Genomic DNA, 18054 nt, shown 5'->3' on the forward strand with positions numbered 1-18054 from the left:
CTACTTCTAAACTACTCTTATTACCACTTATTTTTCAGATGAGATTTGAATCCTCAATCTTAAAAAGAGAAGACAACAATTGATACCGTTGAACTAAAAACCTTTTGTGGTAATATACTTTGTTGAGATATAAAATTGAAAATTCATTTGTAATACCATTTATGTTGAACATGAAAGTTATATTTGAAAAATATTACACTTGGATATAATAACAAAAACCCATATATATCATATTTTTCATAAATATCCTTTTGTATATTACCACAAATAGAGCAATTTGATGAGTATCCTTAAAAAAACCTACAACCCTTAAAAATCATATCTTTAATTCGAAGAAAAAGCCAATCTGAAAACCATGACGTGTCAAAGTTAATAAAAGTCAAGCATTCCTTGTCGGCAAAACCCATCGTGTCCAATTAAGACCTTAATAAAACTTTTAAAAATATTAATTAATACGTAATAACCCACTAATTACTTAATTAAATCAAATGTAATAACAATTAATTAACAAATCAAAATGAACTAATGAAGTACACATTTTACACGGTTCTTCTAATTTCCTCGCTGCCCAAAATCTTCGCTTAATTTACAGAACACCAATCGCCACTTTACTCTAGAAACTGTTACCCTTTCTCCTCTTTCTCTCTCACACACAAACACCAAAACACCCACTAATTGGAAATTTCTTTGGATGCTTGTTCGTGAACTGTTTGAAATTTGGTGTTTTGTGGCTCTAATTTTTCCAAGTCTTTCAGCAAATCTGTTGAGTTTATTGCTATCGTTTTCCTGTTCGAAGAATGTCGTTCATTGCGGGACTGATAACCGGACTTGTGGTGGGGATAGCACTGATTGTTGTGTTTGTTCGGTCTGAGAATGCACGATCTGTGCGTCGCACTGCACTTGTAAGTTTGAAAACTCCGATTTTTTATGTTTTTGGTTGTTTATTTTGGTCAGAATGATAAATTGGTGGGTGGAATTGAATTGAATTGATTTGACTTGATGTAAGTTGCTTAATTTGTAACTCTCGTATCATAAAAGCTGCATATGTACGTTCATGGATTAGCCTGATTCGATGAGCGCTGTTTTAAAAGCTTTAATTTCGTAGAGGAAGAAACCAAAAGTTATATTTTTAGCTTCATCGTAGCTTTCACGCCATAACACACTTGTATCTGCATCTGTCTATGAGTTAGTTCAAAAGGATTTGGATTACACACAACACAAACACTCCAGTCTCCATTATGTGTAATAGTTTGTGTGAATTGTTTGATTCAACAACACACACAATATGCATCTTCCTTAACGTGTGCCCTAAAACATGATTTGAAGCGAGTGTATGCTCTGAATATCTGTGAATTTATTGAAATTTTGGTTAAATTATGTGTTGAAGGCAACAACGATTGCTGCTTTTGCGAGAATGACAGTTGAAGATTCAAAAAAGTTGCTTTCACCAGAATTCTACCCTTCTTGGGTTGTTTTCTCACAGAGACAGAAGTTGAGTGATACTTTTCTACCCTACATTCTTCCTGCTTATGTACTTTCTCTCCATTTTCTTTCCCATCTTCAGGGACTGATTATTGTTCTGCTTAATCTTTCAGTTGACCTGGCTTAATGCTCATCTTACAAAGATCTGGCCCTATGTTGATGAGGTCAGTTTTAAATTTTAAACCCCTCTATTCACCATCATTATGGTACTATGCTTATCAAGTGTTTTTGGATTGTCTTGTAGGCAGCATCTGAGCTTATAAAGGCTAATTTGGAGCCAACTCTTGAACAATATAGACCAATGGTGTTGTCCTCTTTGTCATTTTCCAAGTTTACCCTCGGCACAGTGGCCCCACAGTTTACAGGTTAGGCTAATTGATAGTTTATGTTCTCTGCTAGTTTAAGAAGATTCCACATATTCTTGAATCTTAATTATCAATTGTTTATATTGTTTAGGAGTTTCTATTGTTGAAGATGGAGGTGAAGGAATAACAATGGAGTTGGAAATGAATTGGGATGGAAACCCTAGTATAATACTTGATATCAAGACCAGACTAGGAGTTGGATTGCCTGTGCAGGTAATTCAATTTGCCTAGCTGTCAAGGGTTATTATTGGAATTTGGAAAATAATTGGCTTCAACTTTGTTTACTATTAACAAAACATATTCTTTAATCTTAATCTCTTTTGTTGTTCAGGTGAAGAATATTGCATTCACTGGGGTTTTCAGGTTGATTTTTAAGCCTCTAGTTCCCGAATTTCCATGTTTTGGAGCTGTGTCATTTTCTTTGAGACAAAAAGTATACATCTTTTCCTTCTTTAATCTATTTCTTTGAATATAAATCCACTTGAAAGTAAAAGTAAAACATCCTTTATTTCTTTTTTTTCTTTTTTGCAGAAAAAGATGGATTTTACACTTAAAGTTGTTGGTGGTGACATTTCAGCTATTCCTGGTGTTGCTGATGCCCTTGAGGTGTGTATTTTTTTTCACAAAAGGAAAACAATCCACATTATATTTCTTATATACCCTTTTGCTTAAAAAGTTTTCTTGTTTATTCAGAGTACAATACGTGATGCTGTTGAAGACTCAATCACGTGGCCAGTTCGAAAAGTTATTCCCATTTTGCCCGGGGATTACAGGTACACCCCCTACAATCTTCAAAACTAAATGACATTTTTGCCCCTAGCGTATAAAACAAGCACATTTGGATTTTGGAGAGGAAACTTAGCTAATCTATGATGATGTCATGTCACTAACTTTAATATCTTTAAAACAAGAATACTAATTAGAGTTCCAGAAACAACAAAGATCACTTGCAAATTACCATTTTACCCTTTTTCTTTTATCCAATCCATGGTGTAGTGACCTTGAACTAAAGCCTGTGGGGACATTGGAGGTGAAACTTGTTCAAGCTAATGGCTTGACAAATAAAGACATCATTGGGAAATCTGATCCTTTTGCTGAATTATACATACGCCCTTTGCGTAATAGAACAAAAACCAGTAAAGTTATCGTAAGTTACCCTTCTAATTTCTTTTCTTTTTCATATATTTAATTAAACACATGTTCCAAATACCTAATCTTGTTGATGTTACATTTATTTTATGTTTCAGAACAACGATTTGAATCCAATTTGGAATGAACATTTTGAGTTTGTAGTGGAAGATATCTCCACACAACATTTAACAGTGAAAATATTCGATGATGAAGGGCTTCAAGCAGCTGAGCTTCTTGGATGTTGTCATGTGAAATTAAGTGAACTTGTGCCTGGTAAAGTTAAGGATATATGGATAAAATTGGTAAAAGATTTGGATCTTCAAAGAGACAATAAAGACAGGGGAAAGGTGATTGATTATATGTTTATCTTTATTATATAAGGGCAAAATGGTCTAATCACAAAAATAACTAAAAATGAGAAGGTATTGTTAGTCTATTATATCACAAAATGACCACTTTTTAAAGTTTTATTACAAAATTGTTCTTCTTTACTTTTGTTGTGGAAATTTTTGTTTTACTTTTTTTTTTGCAAAAAATGACAGTAACAGATGTAGAAAACTTGTATTTATACAAAAAAATGTGGTTTTTAAATGTAAAAAAAGTATTTTTGTTTTATATGGTTTCAAATGGAGATGGTCAAAACATTGAATGTTCGATTTGGAATAAAAAGAAATGAACGTCAAAATTGAAAAAAAAAGCGTCTTTTGTGCCACTTTTTTCAATTTTGACATGTCTTCATGCCACATCACCAAAGACTGACACGTCAGCATGCCATGTTAGCTGGCAACTGGGTTGACTGGTCAAATGGTTAACATTGCAAAAATTTAGAAAACATAGGACTAATTTGTAACAAAAAGTAACATTGTCAAAATCAAAACTTTTTAAAACCATATCGACTTTTTTTTTGAAACAATTGCGAAATATTATGATGTTTGTTTTTTTCTGTGGGGACCACTGATAAAGAAATTTTGCAAAATGGATATATATATATATATATATATATATATATATATATATATATATATATTTGTGATAAAGTTGAAAAGGTGGTTATTTTGTGATTTAACTTTATTATTTTTTGTCATTTGTGTTACTACCCGTTTTTATAGTCATATATAACACACTAATTATTTATAAAATCCAAAAAAAAAAAAACCTTTTATAGGTGCACTTGGAGCTATTGTATTGCCCATATGGAATGGAAAACGGGTTCACAAATCCTTTTACTTCTAATTACACAATGACATCTCTTGAAAAAGTTCTTAAAAGCGGAGATAACGAAAATGGCGATTTCGTAAATAAAAAAAGAACCGTAATTATAAGAGGCGTCCTTTCTGTCACTGTGATATCCGCCGAAGACTTGCCAGCTGTCGATTTGATGGGAAAGGCGGATCCTTTTGTCGTGCTCACTATGAAGAAAACCGGGATGAAAAACAGCACAAGGGTATTTTCGTCTTTTAATAACAAATACTATACCTCTCTCTCTCTCTCTCTTTTCTTGATTATATTTAATTTTATAGGTTGTGAATGAGAATTTAAACCCGGTTTGGAATCAGACTTTTGACTTTGTTGTTGAGGATGGGTTGCATGATATGCTTGTTGTTGAAGTATATGATCATGATACATTTGGCAAAGTAAGTTTTTTATTTATTTATTTTTTAATATTGATATGCCTCTTAATGGGTCTGGTAAGAAACTGAATGAATTAGATCTGACTGAATCAACAACTATCAAACAGCTGACAAGTCCATTAAGTAAAAAAAGAAACACTGGTTTAAATTATTTATTTGTTTTTAAAAAAAATGTAGGACTACATTGGAAGATGCATTTTGACACTAACAAGGGTAATATTGGAAGGAGAATACAAAGAGTGTTTTCAACTTGATGGGGCTAAATCAGGAAGATTACATTTGAACCTCAAGTGGATGGCTCAACCACTTTATCGTGATTCTTAGCTTTTGTGAGAAGTACATAAAGTCTTTGTGAAAAATTATGGTAAAAATTCAAAGATTGTTTTGTTTTATGTAAATTCGGAAGTCAGTCGAATAAAAACCTTGAATCTTCACTCACTTGTTTGGGTAGCACAATTTTGGTTTTTTGTATCTTATGCTTTTTTTGTTTTCATTTTATTTATAAAAACCTTGAATCTTCTTCACTCACTAATGTAAGAATTTTTCACTTTCTCCAGTATTTAACATTCACCAACACTATAACAATAATGTCAGTTGGATATTTTCTGATATCCGGATTTTTATTATTAAATAATTAAAGGAACATGTGTGATATGAATAGGTAACTTGAGGAATAGTTTTGAATATTATAATACTCTGTGATAAATGGAGTCTAAACAATGAGATTGTTAATGAACTTACGTTTGGAGAATGCTAACCACCATTTGTTTGGAGTCCCATTGGCTCTATATGCGACGTTTAACAATCTTTTATTTGTTTCCTCCCTTATTACCTTGAAATAATCTCGAATTACCTCTGCATTTTATAAAAAAGTTATACACATCAACAAAATTGCTACACACAGTTCTCAAAAAAATATCAATAATAATAATAATAAAAGACAAATCTAGCAACTTTGGCTTAAAGTTTGCCACAATATATTTGCTGTAAAATTATTTTTTTTCTATGGTCTCCACAAAAAGTAGAAAAAAACGACCCTTAAATTTACTATTTGTTGCAAAAGTGTTTTTTTTCTATGGCTCTCAAAAAATATAGAAAAAACAACCGTGGAATTCACTATTTGCTGCAAAGTTGCTTGTTTCTATGACCCTAAAAAAAATATATAAAAAAACGTTTTTGAAATTTACTATTTGATGCAAAATTGCTTTTTCTATGGGCCTCACAAAAAATATAGAAAAAAACGACAGTGAAATTCACTCTTTGTTGCAAAATTGTTTGTTCTATGGTCCTTACAAAAAATATAGAAAAAAACGATCATAAAATTCACTATTTGCTGCAAAATTGTTTTTTTGCAAGGAGACTACGAAAACTTTTTTTTTTTTTTTTTTTTTTTTTAAATTATACGAACTCGAAATTGTTCAATTATTAAGAAAAGTCACAAGTTTTTTTTTTTTTTTTTTGAAATTTCTGTTGTAGGGATTTATAAAAATTAGTACCCGCTTCCTTTTTACTTCCTGGAAGAGGAAAAATTCCCGAAAAAGGAAAAGAAGGTTCTCCAGGAACATAAACATCTTCCAAACTCAAGTTCTTAATGGCTTTTGTCCCTTCAGTCAAAGTTCTGCAACCTTCCAGCCTCTTCAGTGCCACATTTATATAAAATGTTAAATACACAAGAATCCTATCAGCAGGAGTTTTCAAATCAAAGTGTTTGAAGAACACATTTGCTCTAAACAACTTTATTGCTTCATCCACAATATCTTCCCCTACAAAATCAAATCCACTTTTATTATTTTATTTTATTAAGGTGTTGTTTTGTTTGTCTTAATGGACTAGTCATATGTGTAATGGTATTTTGTTTTTTTACTTAATATATAAAAATGGGATTGATGATGATGCATTTATCCATTAAAGATTCTTTTTACGTGTACTACACATCTTTTCCCTCTTTTTCTATGAAACATGTTGCTAAAGTATTGTTTTAAAATAAATTAGATTAAATGCTGACTAAAAAATTATACAATTGTTCTTCATATCGCTTCCAGTCTCAAAAGTTCGATTATAATTACTTTGTGATTGACATATTTCAATAAGAAACATATTTTCATTTGGGTCCTACTTTACTTACACTTACCCCCTTTTATAATAAGTAATTTTTTTTTCTTTTCAAAATCACATAAACATGATTTCTAGACAAGAAGGTAAATCATTCATTTATTCATATTAGACGGTTTTGTTTGGTTAAAAAAAGAAACAACCTTTGTGTATACTTTAGCATCATTATCTATTCCGCTATTTTATCCATGCATGATTTTAATAATAATAATAATAATAATAACAACAACAACAACCGTTAAGTATTGACTATATAAATGATTTTTAAAAATAGTTAAGAAAATGGCAATAAAGTTGAGAAAAACCTTGTTTCCATGACTTTAGACCAATTCCAATTGTATGCTAATATACACCAGTTTAATATATTTTTTATCTTTACCATTCAAACCAACCTCTAAAATACATCATTTTAATGTGTGTATACACTCGAAAACCAAATATGGAAGGCTCAAATATTTGACCTCTAAAACAAATCATTGTAGTGTGGTTGGATTGATTACACCATTTTGGTGTTTAAAGCTCACCATGTTGATGTTTTACCATTGTAGTTGGTATTTTGATGTTTTACTATTGTAGTTAGTTTTATCTGTTAAGACGTTCTTTTTGCATTAAGTAAATAGGAAACACCGACCAGACCTTGATCAGAGAGACGAGGAGCATGAGTATGAGCATGCCCAGTTGTTTGGTTAGTTTGGTTTTTAAGAGGAAGTAAGGGACACCCACAAGCTTTACTAACTCCCTTCAAATCCACAATTCTAGAGTGGTACACCTACAAAGAACAAACCATAGTTTTTTTTGCAAAATTTCAAAAAATGTGTTAGGAACCACTAGGTTTACTTTATATTTACATATACATAACTTAATCCAAAATCATTTATTGTTATATATGTTGTAGAGCATTTTCTCTATTAAACACAATGTTTAATCTTAAGCTCGGGGTGTTTGGGATTACTAATTTGAAATGCTTATTGATTTATTGCAGTATAACGTCGGTAATAATAATTTTTAAGTGTCTGGATGAGAAGATTTCATAAGTATTTATTGAGTTAAATAAATAATTTTTGATAAGTTTTACCTAACTTATTAACTTAGTTAAGAAGTTTTTGATAAGTCATTTTTTAATTACAAATAGACACCATTTGTCAAACAATACAAAATAACTTATCAGCTTATTATGTTTTAATATCGGATAAGCTAAAAATTATTTTAAATAAACAATCTCAAACACCCCAAAATAGACAAATATAACAGTCGTAATCTCATGTCAATATTTATTTATATTTTCACACTCTGTATAGATTTTTATTTTTGTTGACTATAATATTATTTTCATATTTCCACAAAACAATGGTTAGTTTGTATCTAAAAGTCAAAATTCAAATAAGAAAAACTAAAAAAGGTTATTACCATGTTTAAAGTAGGATTGCTTCTTAGTTCTTGCCACAAGATATTTTCCTCCCTTGATATTAAACTTCAATGAACACACACAAGTTCAGAAAACATCAACGCTTTTAAAGTTAAACACAAGAAAATAATATATCATCATACACTTTATTTCGCACCCAAAAATTTCACCCAAATGATTAATCGGAGAATCCAAATGGACATTATCTAAAGAACCCTTAAACAATCAAAGCCATAATCACTGGAATACTTTTAAAATAGAATCACATAAAACATGCTCAAAACATGATTAATGGAGGGTATCAATCGCATATCAATTATCAATTCATTTTCTAATTTCCCTTTCAAAAAGCAAATCAATATCCATGAAACTACATGTGAAGAAATTGAAATCGAGCTGAAGAAAACAAATTGATATGAAAATAATAATAATAATAATAATAATAATAATAATACCTGCAATTGATTATTGTCGGATCAATCAAATCGGAGATTAATTTAATCGACGGAGGGATACTTTTCTTCTGATCCGACGAAGATGCTGCGAAAAGTAATATGGAATTTATTTGAGTAAAAAATTAATTACTTTCTTCCCACCAAAATAGGATCACCAATTTCTAATAAAAATCGGAAAATATTTAAATTTTAAATTTCAATAAACAAAACCCACATTTAAATTTTTACAAACTACAAATCATTCATAACAATTTCTTCAAATTCTAAACCAACCTAAATCCATACCCCACAAAACTTAAACAATTTCCCACAAACAAAAAGCTTCTTAAAACCTAAAAGAATGAATAGATAGATAATCTAAACAACATCTATTAAAAAAAAAAAAAAAATTAAAAATTACATGTACAATACAATCTTGCTAAATTAAGTTTGAAAACGATGAAGTCAACACAAAAGAATCATACGAAGGGAGGGGCCCACGTTGACACGCGAGGTCATGAATGTCCCTAACAATGTCAAACACTGCCTCCGGTTGGGCCAACTTGAGGGCATTTTCGGAAATTTGCTTGCGCTCATCTGAGTTGTTGGTGAACCATCCCGCCACTATCCTCGCCGTCTCCTTTGGGCTTCTCGTGAACACACCCGCACCATTTCCCACCACATACGGAACATTCCCTTTTTCCTATTTCACCAAAATAGCAATGTACTTTTTTATTAAATTATTATTTATTTTTTTTATTATTATGACATCATATTTTTCATTTTACATTTTTTTACGTACTTGTCCTGGAATATAGTCATTGAGGATGATGGGAAGCCCTCTGATTAACGCCTCGGCAATTGTGCCAGGTCCAGCCTACAAAAAAGAATTAGTGTTATAAAATTGTGAAATGACAAAAATGCCCCTCTTTAAAATTTACCAATTATAGTAATTTGATATATACCTTAGTTATGATGCAGTCACAAGCACCCATCCATTTTTGCATTTGTGTCTCAAATCCTCTAACCTATCAAATTACATTTTTATTTTTTATTTTTCAAATATAGGAAGATATAAAAATGAAAGTGCATTGAGTTTTTTTTTTTTTTTTTTTTTTTTTTTTTTTTTTTTTTTACCTTAACAGGAATCTTCCACTCTAAAGATTCAAGTGAAGAAGCTAAAGCTTTGTTTCTGCCACAAATTATGATCATTTGTCCTAAAGCTTTTCCATTTTCTTTATCGAATAAAGATTCTGCAAGAGCCTTTGCAGTTTTCTTCACGGGGCCCATTCCTTCACCACCTCCCATCAACAAAACCGCAGGAAGCACCGGATCCAGTTCTAACTCTACCCGTAAATCATCCTGCAAAATTACCAAATTACCCCTATGAAATCTCAAATACCATGATAAGAAAAAAAGCGACATAGCCAACAATACGGGCATTTTGCACACATAAAGATTGAAAACTATTTGTTGCACTTAATGTTAGTTTCGTAATTATGTAGTAAACACAAGGGTATTTCGGTCATTTTCCCTCCCGACCTTGTTGAGGATAGCGCGTGCAAACGAGGGTCGAACAGGCAATCCGAAAACTCGTACTTGGTTTTGTTCTAAGCCATCTAACAAAGCCCTCTTTGATACCTCTTCTGAAGGGCAATAACATCTTTTGACTCGAGGGTGAAACCTGATTACATAACAAGAATTTTAATTTAATATTCAAGGATAGGTGAATTGAAAAGGGTATTTATGACATTTTACCATGTTCGATGGCATGTGTTAAGATCGGTAATAACAGTCACAAATATGACTTTCTTTTCTAATCCTTGCCATTTAAGTACCCATAATGGAATGTGTTGCATCATAGGATGAACACTTATGATTATGTCTGGTTTGTACTCCATTAAACCAGCCTCAACTTCCCTTCAATTTACAATTTTGCCACAGGAGGAAAGAATGTTAGAAAACCGATGAATTCCCACAACGTTTTCAAAGATAATGAATCTTTTCACTGTGTTTCTTTTGTCCACATGAGAAGAATTTTAGAAAAACAAGCAATTCCATAATGATATTTATGGGTGTTTCTTTTAAACTTAATACAAAAAGAAGACTCAATTTAAAATTTGTACGCATGGGAAACTTTAACTAGAAAACCAATGAATTCCCATAAACTTTCCAACATAATGAATCTTTTCAAGAAATGAATCGTCTTTCGTTTATTCAAAAATATAGAAAGGAAGTATTTAACAAACATTTATCCAGACAGTAGTTTTTATAAACTGTAAAAAAAAGAGGGTAAAAATATATATACTTGGCATAGAAGGCAGCAATTGCAGCAAGATAAACACCATGAATCCATCGAGGAGAAGTGCCATGAAATGCTACACTCCATAGCTGGACATGTTTCACCATGAATTTATACTGATTTTCCATGTCGTTTAATGGCCACCCCGTGTATTCTTTCCAAACATCCTTCACAAAGATCTATCGACAGATCGATGATTTTGGATGATTGGAACAAATAATCAGTAATCAAATTGAATGATTTATATAAACATATATGTATTGATATAGATATGGAGTGGAAGAAAGTAATAATAGTATAATACCTTGTATTCATCACCGAATTCAATCTTGAACGCGTCACGGATGGCTTCGGCGGAGGCACGGTGGCCACCGCCGGTGTCGCTCATTAAAATAAGCACATTTTTTGTTCTATTAGCACCAAGCTGGACCATTTCCATGGTGTCATCTTCATCGTGAATCTCGTATCTTACTCTTTTCTGTCTGTTGCTACTCCCAGCACCAAATCCATAAACTCCGACTCTCTCGAACACTGTCTTCAACGAGTTTTTACGCGACGCCACCGTCATCACCATCCTCCACCACCACCGGTATACATACAACTATATATGTTTTTCAGTGAAGAATCGAGAGACCTTCAAAAGCTTTTGAATTTCAAAACAAACCCAGGAAACAAACATGGAAAGACTGACCCTTTCTTTGATTTAACGAATTGGGTGTCTTAAAATAAAGATTAATTTCAAGAAAGACGCAACAGAGACATGTTTGTATATTCTGTTTTATGGTAAATGTTTCAAGAAATCATTACCAACTCCAACCCACTGGCCGGAAACTTCAAAGAAACTTAACCCACCGGAAAATTTGTAACGGTGGTTGCCGGCGGTGAATTAGAAATTATTTGACAGAGACACAGAAGAAATCGGGTAATTTTTTCTTCTAAAATAGAGGAGAGAGAAAGGTTTTATGCTGGAATGATTCCAATCGACATTGTTGGAAGAATGGTGGCGAATGGTGGTAGATTTAAAGATCAGTTGTTGCCGATTGACAACCGTACGATTAGGGTTTTTAGTTTCGGAATGTTCGATAGTTTAGATTCGGATCTTTCTTAGTTTAATTTTTTTATTCTTGAATTTCTTTTATTTAATTGTTATGGGTTAAAAAATTGTTTTTCATTGTGGAATCGAATCTTTTAAAAAAAATATGAATCATGATTGGGGGATGCAAACTATGTCATCAATAATTTATTCATTCACAATATTGTTATCATCCCCTTCAATTCTTGGTTAATTACGATTTTTACCCAAAAATCATATTCCCTTCTATATACATCGTCTTAAACAAGTCGAATTATTCATAAGCTATTCGTAAAAACTCAACTTGAGCTCAAGTGAAACAAATTCGAGCTGACTTAGGCTTAGTTTCAGACTCGTTTATTAAATGAGCTCGAGCCCGAGCTTCATCTACAAAGCTCGATTAGGCTTGCAAGCCTAATCGAGTCGATCACATTTATATAATATAACTTTTATATATATATATATATATATATATATATATATATATATATATATATATATATATATATATATATATATATATATATATATATATATATATATAATCATAATTACAAAATTAAAATTTTACGAACTTAAAAACACAAACAGGCTTGATATTTGACTATCAACTGAGACAAACTCGAGCAGAGCCCGAGTCAAGATTGAGCATTTTAAATCTTCCACAAGCCGAGTTTGAGCTTTGAAAACTAAGCTCGAAACGAGTCCCATGATTTTTAAACTAGCTAAGCTTGAGCTTCGATTCAACTCGTTTACATCCCTAAAACATGGTTCAAGAGTAATTTTACATCCCTAAGACATAGTTCAAGAGTAATATTTTTAAAATATATTTGCTTTACGATACTTCTCTTTAAAATCCCTTAAAGATAGCAAGTGAAATACGTTTGTGTTGAAGGTTAATCACTTGAAATCTACTAACATGTTTTAAGCATTTTTTGTTATCTTTTTATTATAAAAAGAGATTAAATAAAAATCGAACAAATCTTCTTCGTTAAGAGAAACGTAATGTATAGATTATACATATGGTGCCTAATAATATTATATCATTTTAAATTTAGTATCTACATTAATATGCATAACACGTTTATCTTTAACGAGTTTTTCCCATAACATAACAGTTAATATAATAAAATATAGTTCTTATACAAATCTTTCGGTTCTTTTAACAAAAAATTTTTTTATTAAATTTATGATATATATTTTAGATTTAAAAAAGTATAAGTAGTATTTTAGTACATCCCAAAACCATGATTATTTTTATTTTTATTTTTTTGTTAATCATGTAAAAGAAATCTGTTATAAAGTTTGCATTATCATTTAATGTTTCTCAAATATCCTAACGACACAGCATACTGACTTTAGTTTCATTTATGATGCATAGTGCTATAGAAAAAGATTGGCATGTCCTTTTTGTCGACGTCAATGGAAAGCATAATTGGTACACACATTTTTATATCTTATTTTAATCTGATTAAATTCACATATCCAAATAATATGCCACCAAAAGTTCAGGCTGTGCTCTTGGCCTGGCTGCCTTATCAACTTTAGACTCCTTAGCAATGGATGTAGGGAATATTACTTGATGTTGATGATTTTCGTGTCATCAATATATTTAGTGTAGCTGAGACTTTTATTTGATACAAGTTGGGTTCCATTTGATTATATTTTGAGACAAGTTGTACGGTGAGTTAAGAAAGTAATTGGCAGTGTTAATCCTTTGTAAGGCTGTACATTATATATATATAAACATGTTACACAGTAAGAGATAAATATCATATCCTAAACAGATGGATCTGATAGCTACAACAATACATTTGAATAATTTTCTCTTAATTTATCCGTTTACATTTCCCCTCAATCTTAACCGTGATAAGGTTTAGATTGTGTCTTAAATTTTGCAACATGTGCTTGGTCATCGGCTTTGTGAATCCATCTGCTAGTTGATCTCCAGAAGATATGAATCGAACATCAAGAGCACCCATTGTAACCTTTTCTCTAACAAAATGAAAATCCATTCTATATGCTTAGCTCGAGCATGAAAAATAGGATTTGTTGTTAGATAAGTTGCTACCAAATTATCACACCACAACACAAGTGGTCTTGGCTGATGAACACCTAGTTCCTTGAGCAGAGATTGTATCCACGTTGCTTCTGCTGTCCCGTTAGCAAGAGCCTTATACTCGACTTCTGTACTTGAGCGAGCCACAGTGGGTTGCTTGCGAGAGCTCCATGATATTAAGTTTGGACCAAGAAATATTGCAAATCCTCCTGTAGATCTTCTATAATCCACACATCCTGCCCAATCGGCATCAGTAAAAACACTTAGAAGTGTTGATTTTGAGGGTCTAAAACAAAGTCATGTGTTCACCATTCCCTTCACATATCTTAAGATTCTTTTAACAGCCTCCCAATGAGTATCCGTAGGTTGAGATAAAAATTGACACACTTTATTTATGGCAAATGAAATGGTGGGTCTAGTTAGTGGGAGATACTGTGATCCTCCAACCATGCTACGATACTTAGATGCATCTTCACCATTAAAAGGCTTCCCATGATTACGAGACAATTTATCCGTTACCGACATTGGGGTTGAAACACTTTTTCAATTCTCCATGTTAACACGATGTAATAGATCTATGGCATACTTTTGTTGCATAAGAGTGATTCCCCCTGAATTGTGAAGTACTTCAAGCCCAAGGAAATAATTTAGTTTGCCAAGGTCTTTAATAGGGAACGAACTAGAGAGAGCATGTACTAGTTTATCAATGAGTTGTTGAGAAGAGTAGGTAATTACAATATCATCAACATAGATTAACATATAAAGAAGGGATAATGACTTGAGAGGGTAACGTACTTTAACTTTTGGTCACATTTAGTCACTAAATTATTTTTCGTGTTTTGTTAACCCTTGAACTTGTTGAAATGTGTACATTATACCAGTATGACCGCTAATAGTAGGTTTTGCCGGTTTCCGGCGTTGTTTCCGGCCAAACATGAGTTTTCCGGTCATCTTCTCCGGTCAAACTCGATTTTCCTGCAAAATCATGGTTAGTCCCCTTTCTTGAGCAAAATTATATCCAAAATGCTCTATAGTTTCTTTCCCCTCTTTTTAACCATAAAGATTAACCCATAACCGATATATAAAGAGAAACCCCTTTATTACTTTTCAAAAGAAAAAAACACGAAGAAAATGGGGAGCAAATGGAGGAATTAAACCGGAATTCATATTTGGGTCAATTTCTCACAAATATACTCTTTCTTTGGACTGCAACTTCCAATTTTGCCCCTGTTTTGGGTGCATTTCTTTCAGATTCATATTTGGGTCGATTTCTCACCATTGGTTTGGGTTCTTCCTTCTCCTTTCTGCAATCTTTCAATTTGTTTAAATCTAAGCTTTTAGTTAGAACATAAGAACAAAATCGAATCTTGCATTGATTAGTGAATCATACGTTGTTTCTTTTAATGTTTTTGATCTTTGAACAATATTTCTGATCTTTTCTGGCATTTCTCCAGCGAGGTCATTGTTTCCTCTTCTTCTCTCAAAATCGATTGTAGACTTTATTTTCCCCCTTCAAGTTGCAGGTTTGATTGTCGACATATAGATAATGTTGTGTGGGTTTGACGGTGTGCACAGAGAAAACAAGATTTAGTCCTTTTCTTATTTTCGATTTGCAGGTGTGGTTATATTGGCAGCGAACCAATGGTCGTCTTAGTGGGTTATAGTGGGGTAATTGAAGGTAAATGTGGTGATTGGTGGAGGTAAGGGTGGCGACTGGTGGCTGATTTGGGAGCTATTGGCGGTGGTCTTAGGTAGGAATCGATTTTGACAAAATGTGTCATCAGAAGCAATACCGGAAAATCGGAGTTTGGCCGGAGAAGATGACCGGAAAATGTGTTTGGCCGGAAACAACGCCTGAAACTGGCAAAACCCACTATTACCGGTCATACTGGTATAATCTATACATTTCAACAAGTTCAAGGGTTAGTAATGCATGAAAAATAATTTAGTGACCAAATGTAACCAAAAGCTAAAATACATTACCCTCTCAAGTCATTATCCCTATAAAGAATGGTGTTACCATGATGAAAAATGAACATGGATGTGTCAGCTTTAGACGGACGAAAACCCATTTGATGAAGCTTATCAATCAAACGAGAAAACCAAGCTCTAGGAGATTGCTTGAGCCCATATATCGCTTTACGTAACTTGCAAACATAATGAGGATGAGTAGAATCCTCAAACCCCGATGGTTGTTGCATATAGACCTCTTCATTGAGAAAACCATGAAGAAAGGCATTATTAATATCAATCTGCCGTAGGGGCCATTTGCAAGAGACCGCTAAGGAGAGAATTAATCAAAACGTGGCTGGTTTAACAACAGGACTAAAGGTGTCGTGATAGTCCACTCCATATTGTTGAGTAAAACCACGTGCCACAAGACGAGCCTTATGCTTATCAAGAGAACCATCAACATGTTGCTTGAGCTTGAAAATCCATATGCATCCCACTATATTGACACCTAGTGGACGAGGCACAATTGACCATGTGTTATTGTGTTGAAGTGCCAAGAATTCCGCTTCCATTGCTTTGCACCATGCTGGGTGAGCAGAAGCGATGTGATGCGTTGAGGGAACAACCATGAAGGCACGCTTAGTAGCATCATAAAGAATAGTCCCATCAGTAAATTTTCGAAGCCGAGTTATATCAGCACGTCCTTTAGTAACAACCCCTTGAGGAAGGAGTGAGGGGTTGGATTGATCACTCAAGGCAGGAGATGAGGCTGTTGGTGACGCCGGGATGAAGGAAATCGGAGTCTCGGTGGTTGTTCCTGATGGAGACGTGGTTGAGAGAATTGGTGATGACGGAGTTGGCGGTGACAGTTGCTGTGGAGAATCACCAAGATTTGGTAGCCCCTGACCTGGAGGTGAAGCTGCAGCTGCATTAGAATTAGTAGATAACAAAGATAGGTAATAACTCTTCATATGATCATTAGTAATTTATGGTTCAACTTGAGGAAAGGACACGACTTCAGATGAAGAAGGTGTTGTGTGACTGTCTGTGGAAGTGACGAATGGAAATCTAGATTCATCAAAAATAACATCACGTGATACATAAACTCGACCAGTACTCTTGTCAAGGCATTTATACCCTATATGAATGGAACTATATCAAATGAAAACACATAATTTGGATCGGAAATCAAGCTTATGTGGGTTGTATTTACGCAGGCTTTGCCAACATGCACACCTAAAATTGCGAAGAAAGGAGTAATCAGGTGTTATATTAAGCAATTTTGTAATGGAGGGGGGGGGGGGATTATGTATAGTGGGACTAGGCATGCGATTTATAAGGCAGCAAACAGTAAGGAATGCTTCATCCCAGAAACGAAGTGGGAGTGAAGAATGAGCTAATAAGGCCAAACCTGTTTCGATTATATGTCGATGTTTACGTTACGCAATACCATTTTTTTTAGAAGTATGTGGACAAGAGACACAATGAGAGATTTTTGTTTGTTGAAAATACTTACGGAGCTTTTGGTACTCACCTCCCCAATCAGATTGGATGGTGCGAATTTTTGCATTCAAGAGGCGTTCAACATGATGTTGGAAGTTATAAAAAATTTGTTCAATATGAGACTTATCTTTAATAAGATAAACCCAAGTGTAACGACTAAAATCATCAATAAAACTAACATAATATCTATAACCATCACCAGACACTTGAGCCGGTCCCCAAACATCTGTGTGAACCAACTCAAGTGGAAAAGATGACACATGAACAAAGTTTTTATAAGGTAATTGATGACTCTTAGATTGTTGACAAGCATGACACACCAAATGTTTATTATCTAAAGACACACCTAACTTATTTGACTTCAAAATGGAATTAACTACTGCTGAATTTGGATGGCCCAATCGTTGATGCCATTGATATTTAGATACTCGAGAACTTGTGAACGCCTAGTGAGAAGATCAAACATATGAACGACTAATTGGCACCTGATAGAGAGTAGGATTTTCTTCGTGACCTTGTCCTTAACAAAGAAAACATCAGGGTGAATTTCAACAAACACATTATTATCATATACAAGTTTATAAGCAGACAAGAGGTGGTTATTT

General features: G+C 33.1%; 3 protein-coding genes across 3 annotated transcripts; 1 reads left to right on the top strand and 2 right to left on the bottom strand.

Moving 5' to 3' along the window:
- The first annotated feature begins 571 nt into the window (after window positions 1-571).
- LOC145004951 (synaptotagmin-5-like) lies at window positions 572-5047 on the top strand. Its single transcript, XM_078963984.1, has 13 exons — window positions 572-902; window positions 1388-1490; window positions 1594-1646; window positions 1727-1847; window positions 1939-2060; window positions 2179-2280; window positions 2379-2453; window positions 2541-2620; window positions 2844-2994; window positions 3095-3325; window positions 4144-4422; window positions 4499-4612; window positions 4787-5047. Exons 1-13 carry the CDS (start codon window positions 798-800, stop codon window positions 4931-4933), a joined length of 1683 nt encoding a protein of 560 aa, XP_078820110.1. The 5' UTR covers window positions 572-797; the 3' UTR covers window positions 4934-5047.
- Window positions 5048-5203: 156 nt separating this feature from the next.
- LOC145004953 (actin-related protein 2/3 complex subunit 3-like) lies at window positions 5204-8661 on the bottom strand. Its single transcript, XM_078963986.1, has 5 exons — window positions 8582-8661; window positions 8129-8192; window positions 7358-7490; window positions 6106-6372; window positions 5204-5464 (listed from the first exon to the last, which is right to left on the bottom strand). Exons 2-5 carry the CDS (start codon window positions 8129-8131, stop codon window positions 5322-5324), a joined length of 546 nt encoding a protein of 181 aa, XP_078820112.1. The 5' UTR covers window positions 8132-8192; window positions 8582-8661; the 3' UTR covers window positions 5204-5321.
- Window positions 8662-8752: 91 nt separating this feature from the next.
- Window positions 8753-11920, bottom strand: LOC145004952 (monogalactosyldiacylglycerol synthase 2, chloroplastic-like). Its single transcript, XM_078963985.1, has 8 exons — window positions 11167-11920; window positions 10869-11041; window positions 10319-10480; window positions 10103-10244; window positions 9698-9922; window positions 9526-9588; window positions 9363-9437; window positions 8753-9263 (listed from the first exon to the last, which is right to left on the bottom strand). Exons 1-8 carry the CDS (start codon window positions 11434-11436, stop codon window positions 9000-9002), a joined length of 1374 nt encoding a protein of 457 aa, XP_078820111.1. The 5' UTR covers window positions 11437-11920; the 3' UTR covers window positions 8753-8999.
- Window positions 11921-18054: the final 6134 nt, after the last annotated feature.

The sequence above is a fragment of the Lactuca saligna genome, chromosome 7 (genome assembly GCF_052625555.1).
Source record: "Lactuca saligna cultivar CGN05327 chromosome 7, ASM5262555v1, whole genome shotgun sequence".
Lineage (NCBI taxonomy): Eukaryota > Viridiplantae > Streptophyta > Magnoliopsida > Asterales > Asteraceae > Lactuca > Lactuca saligna.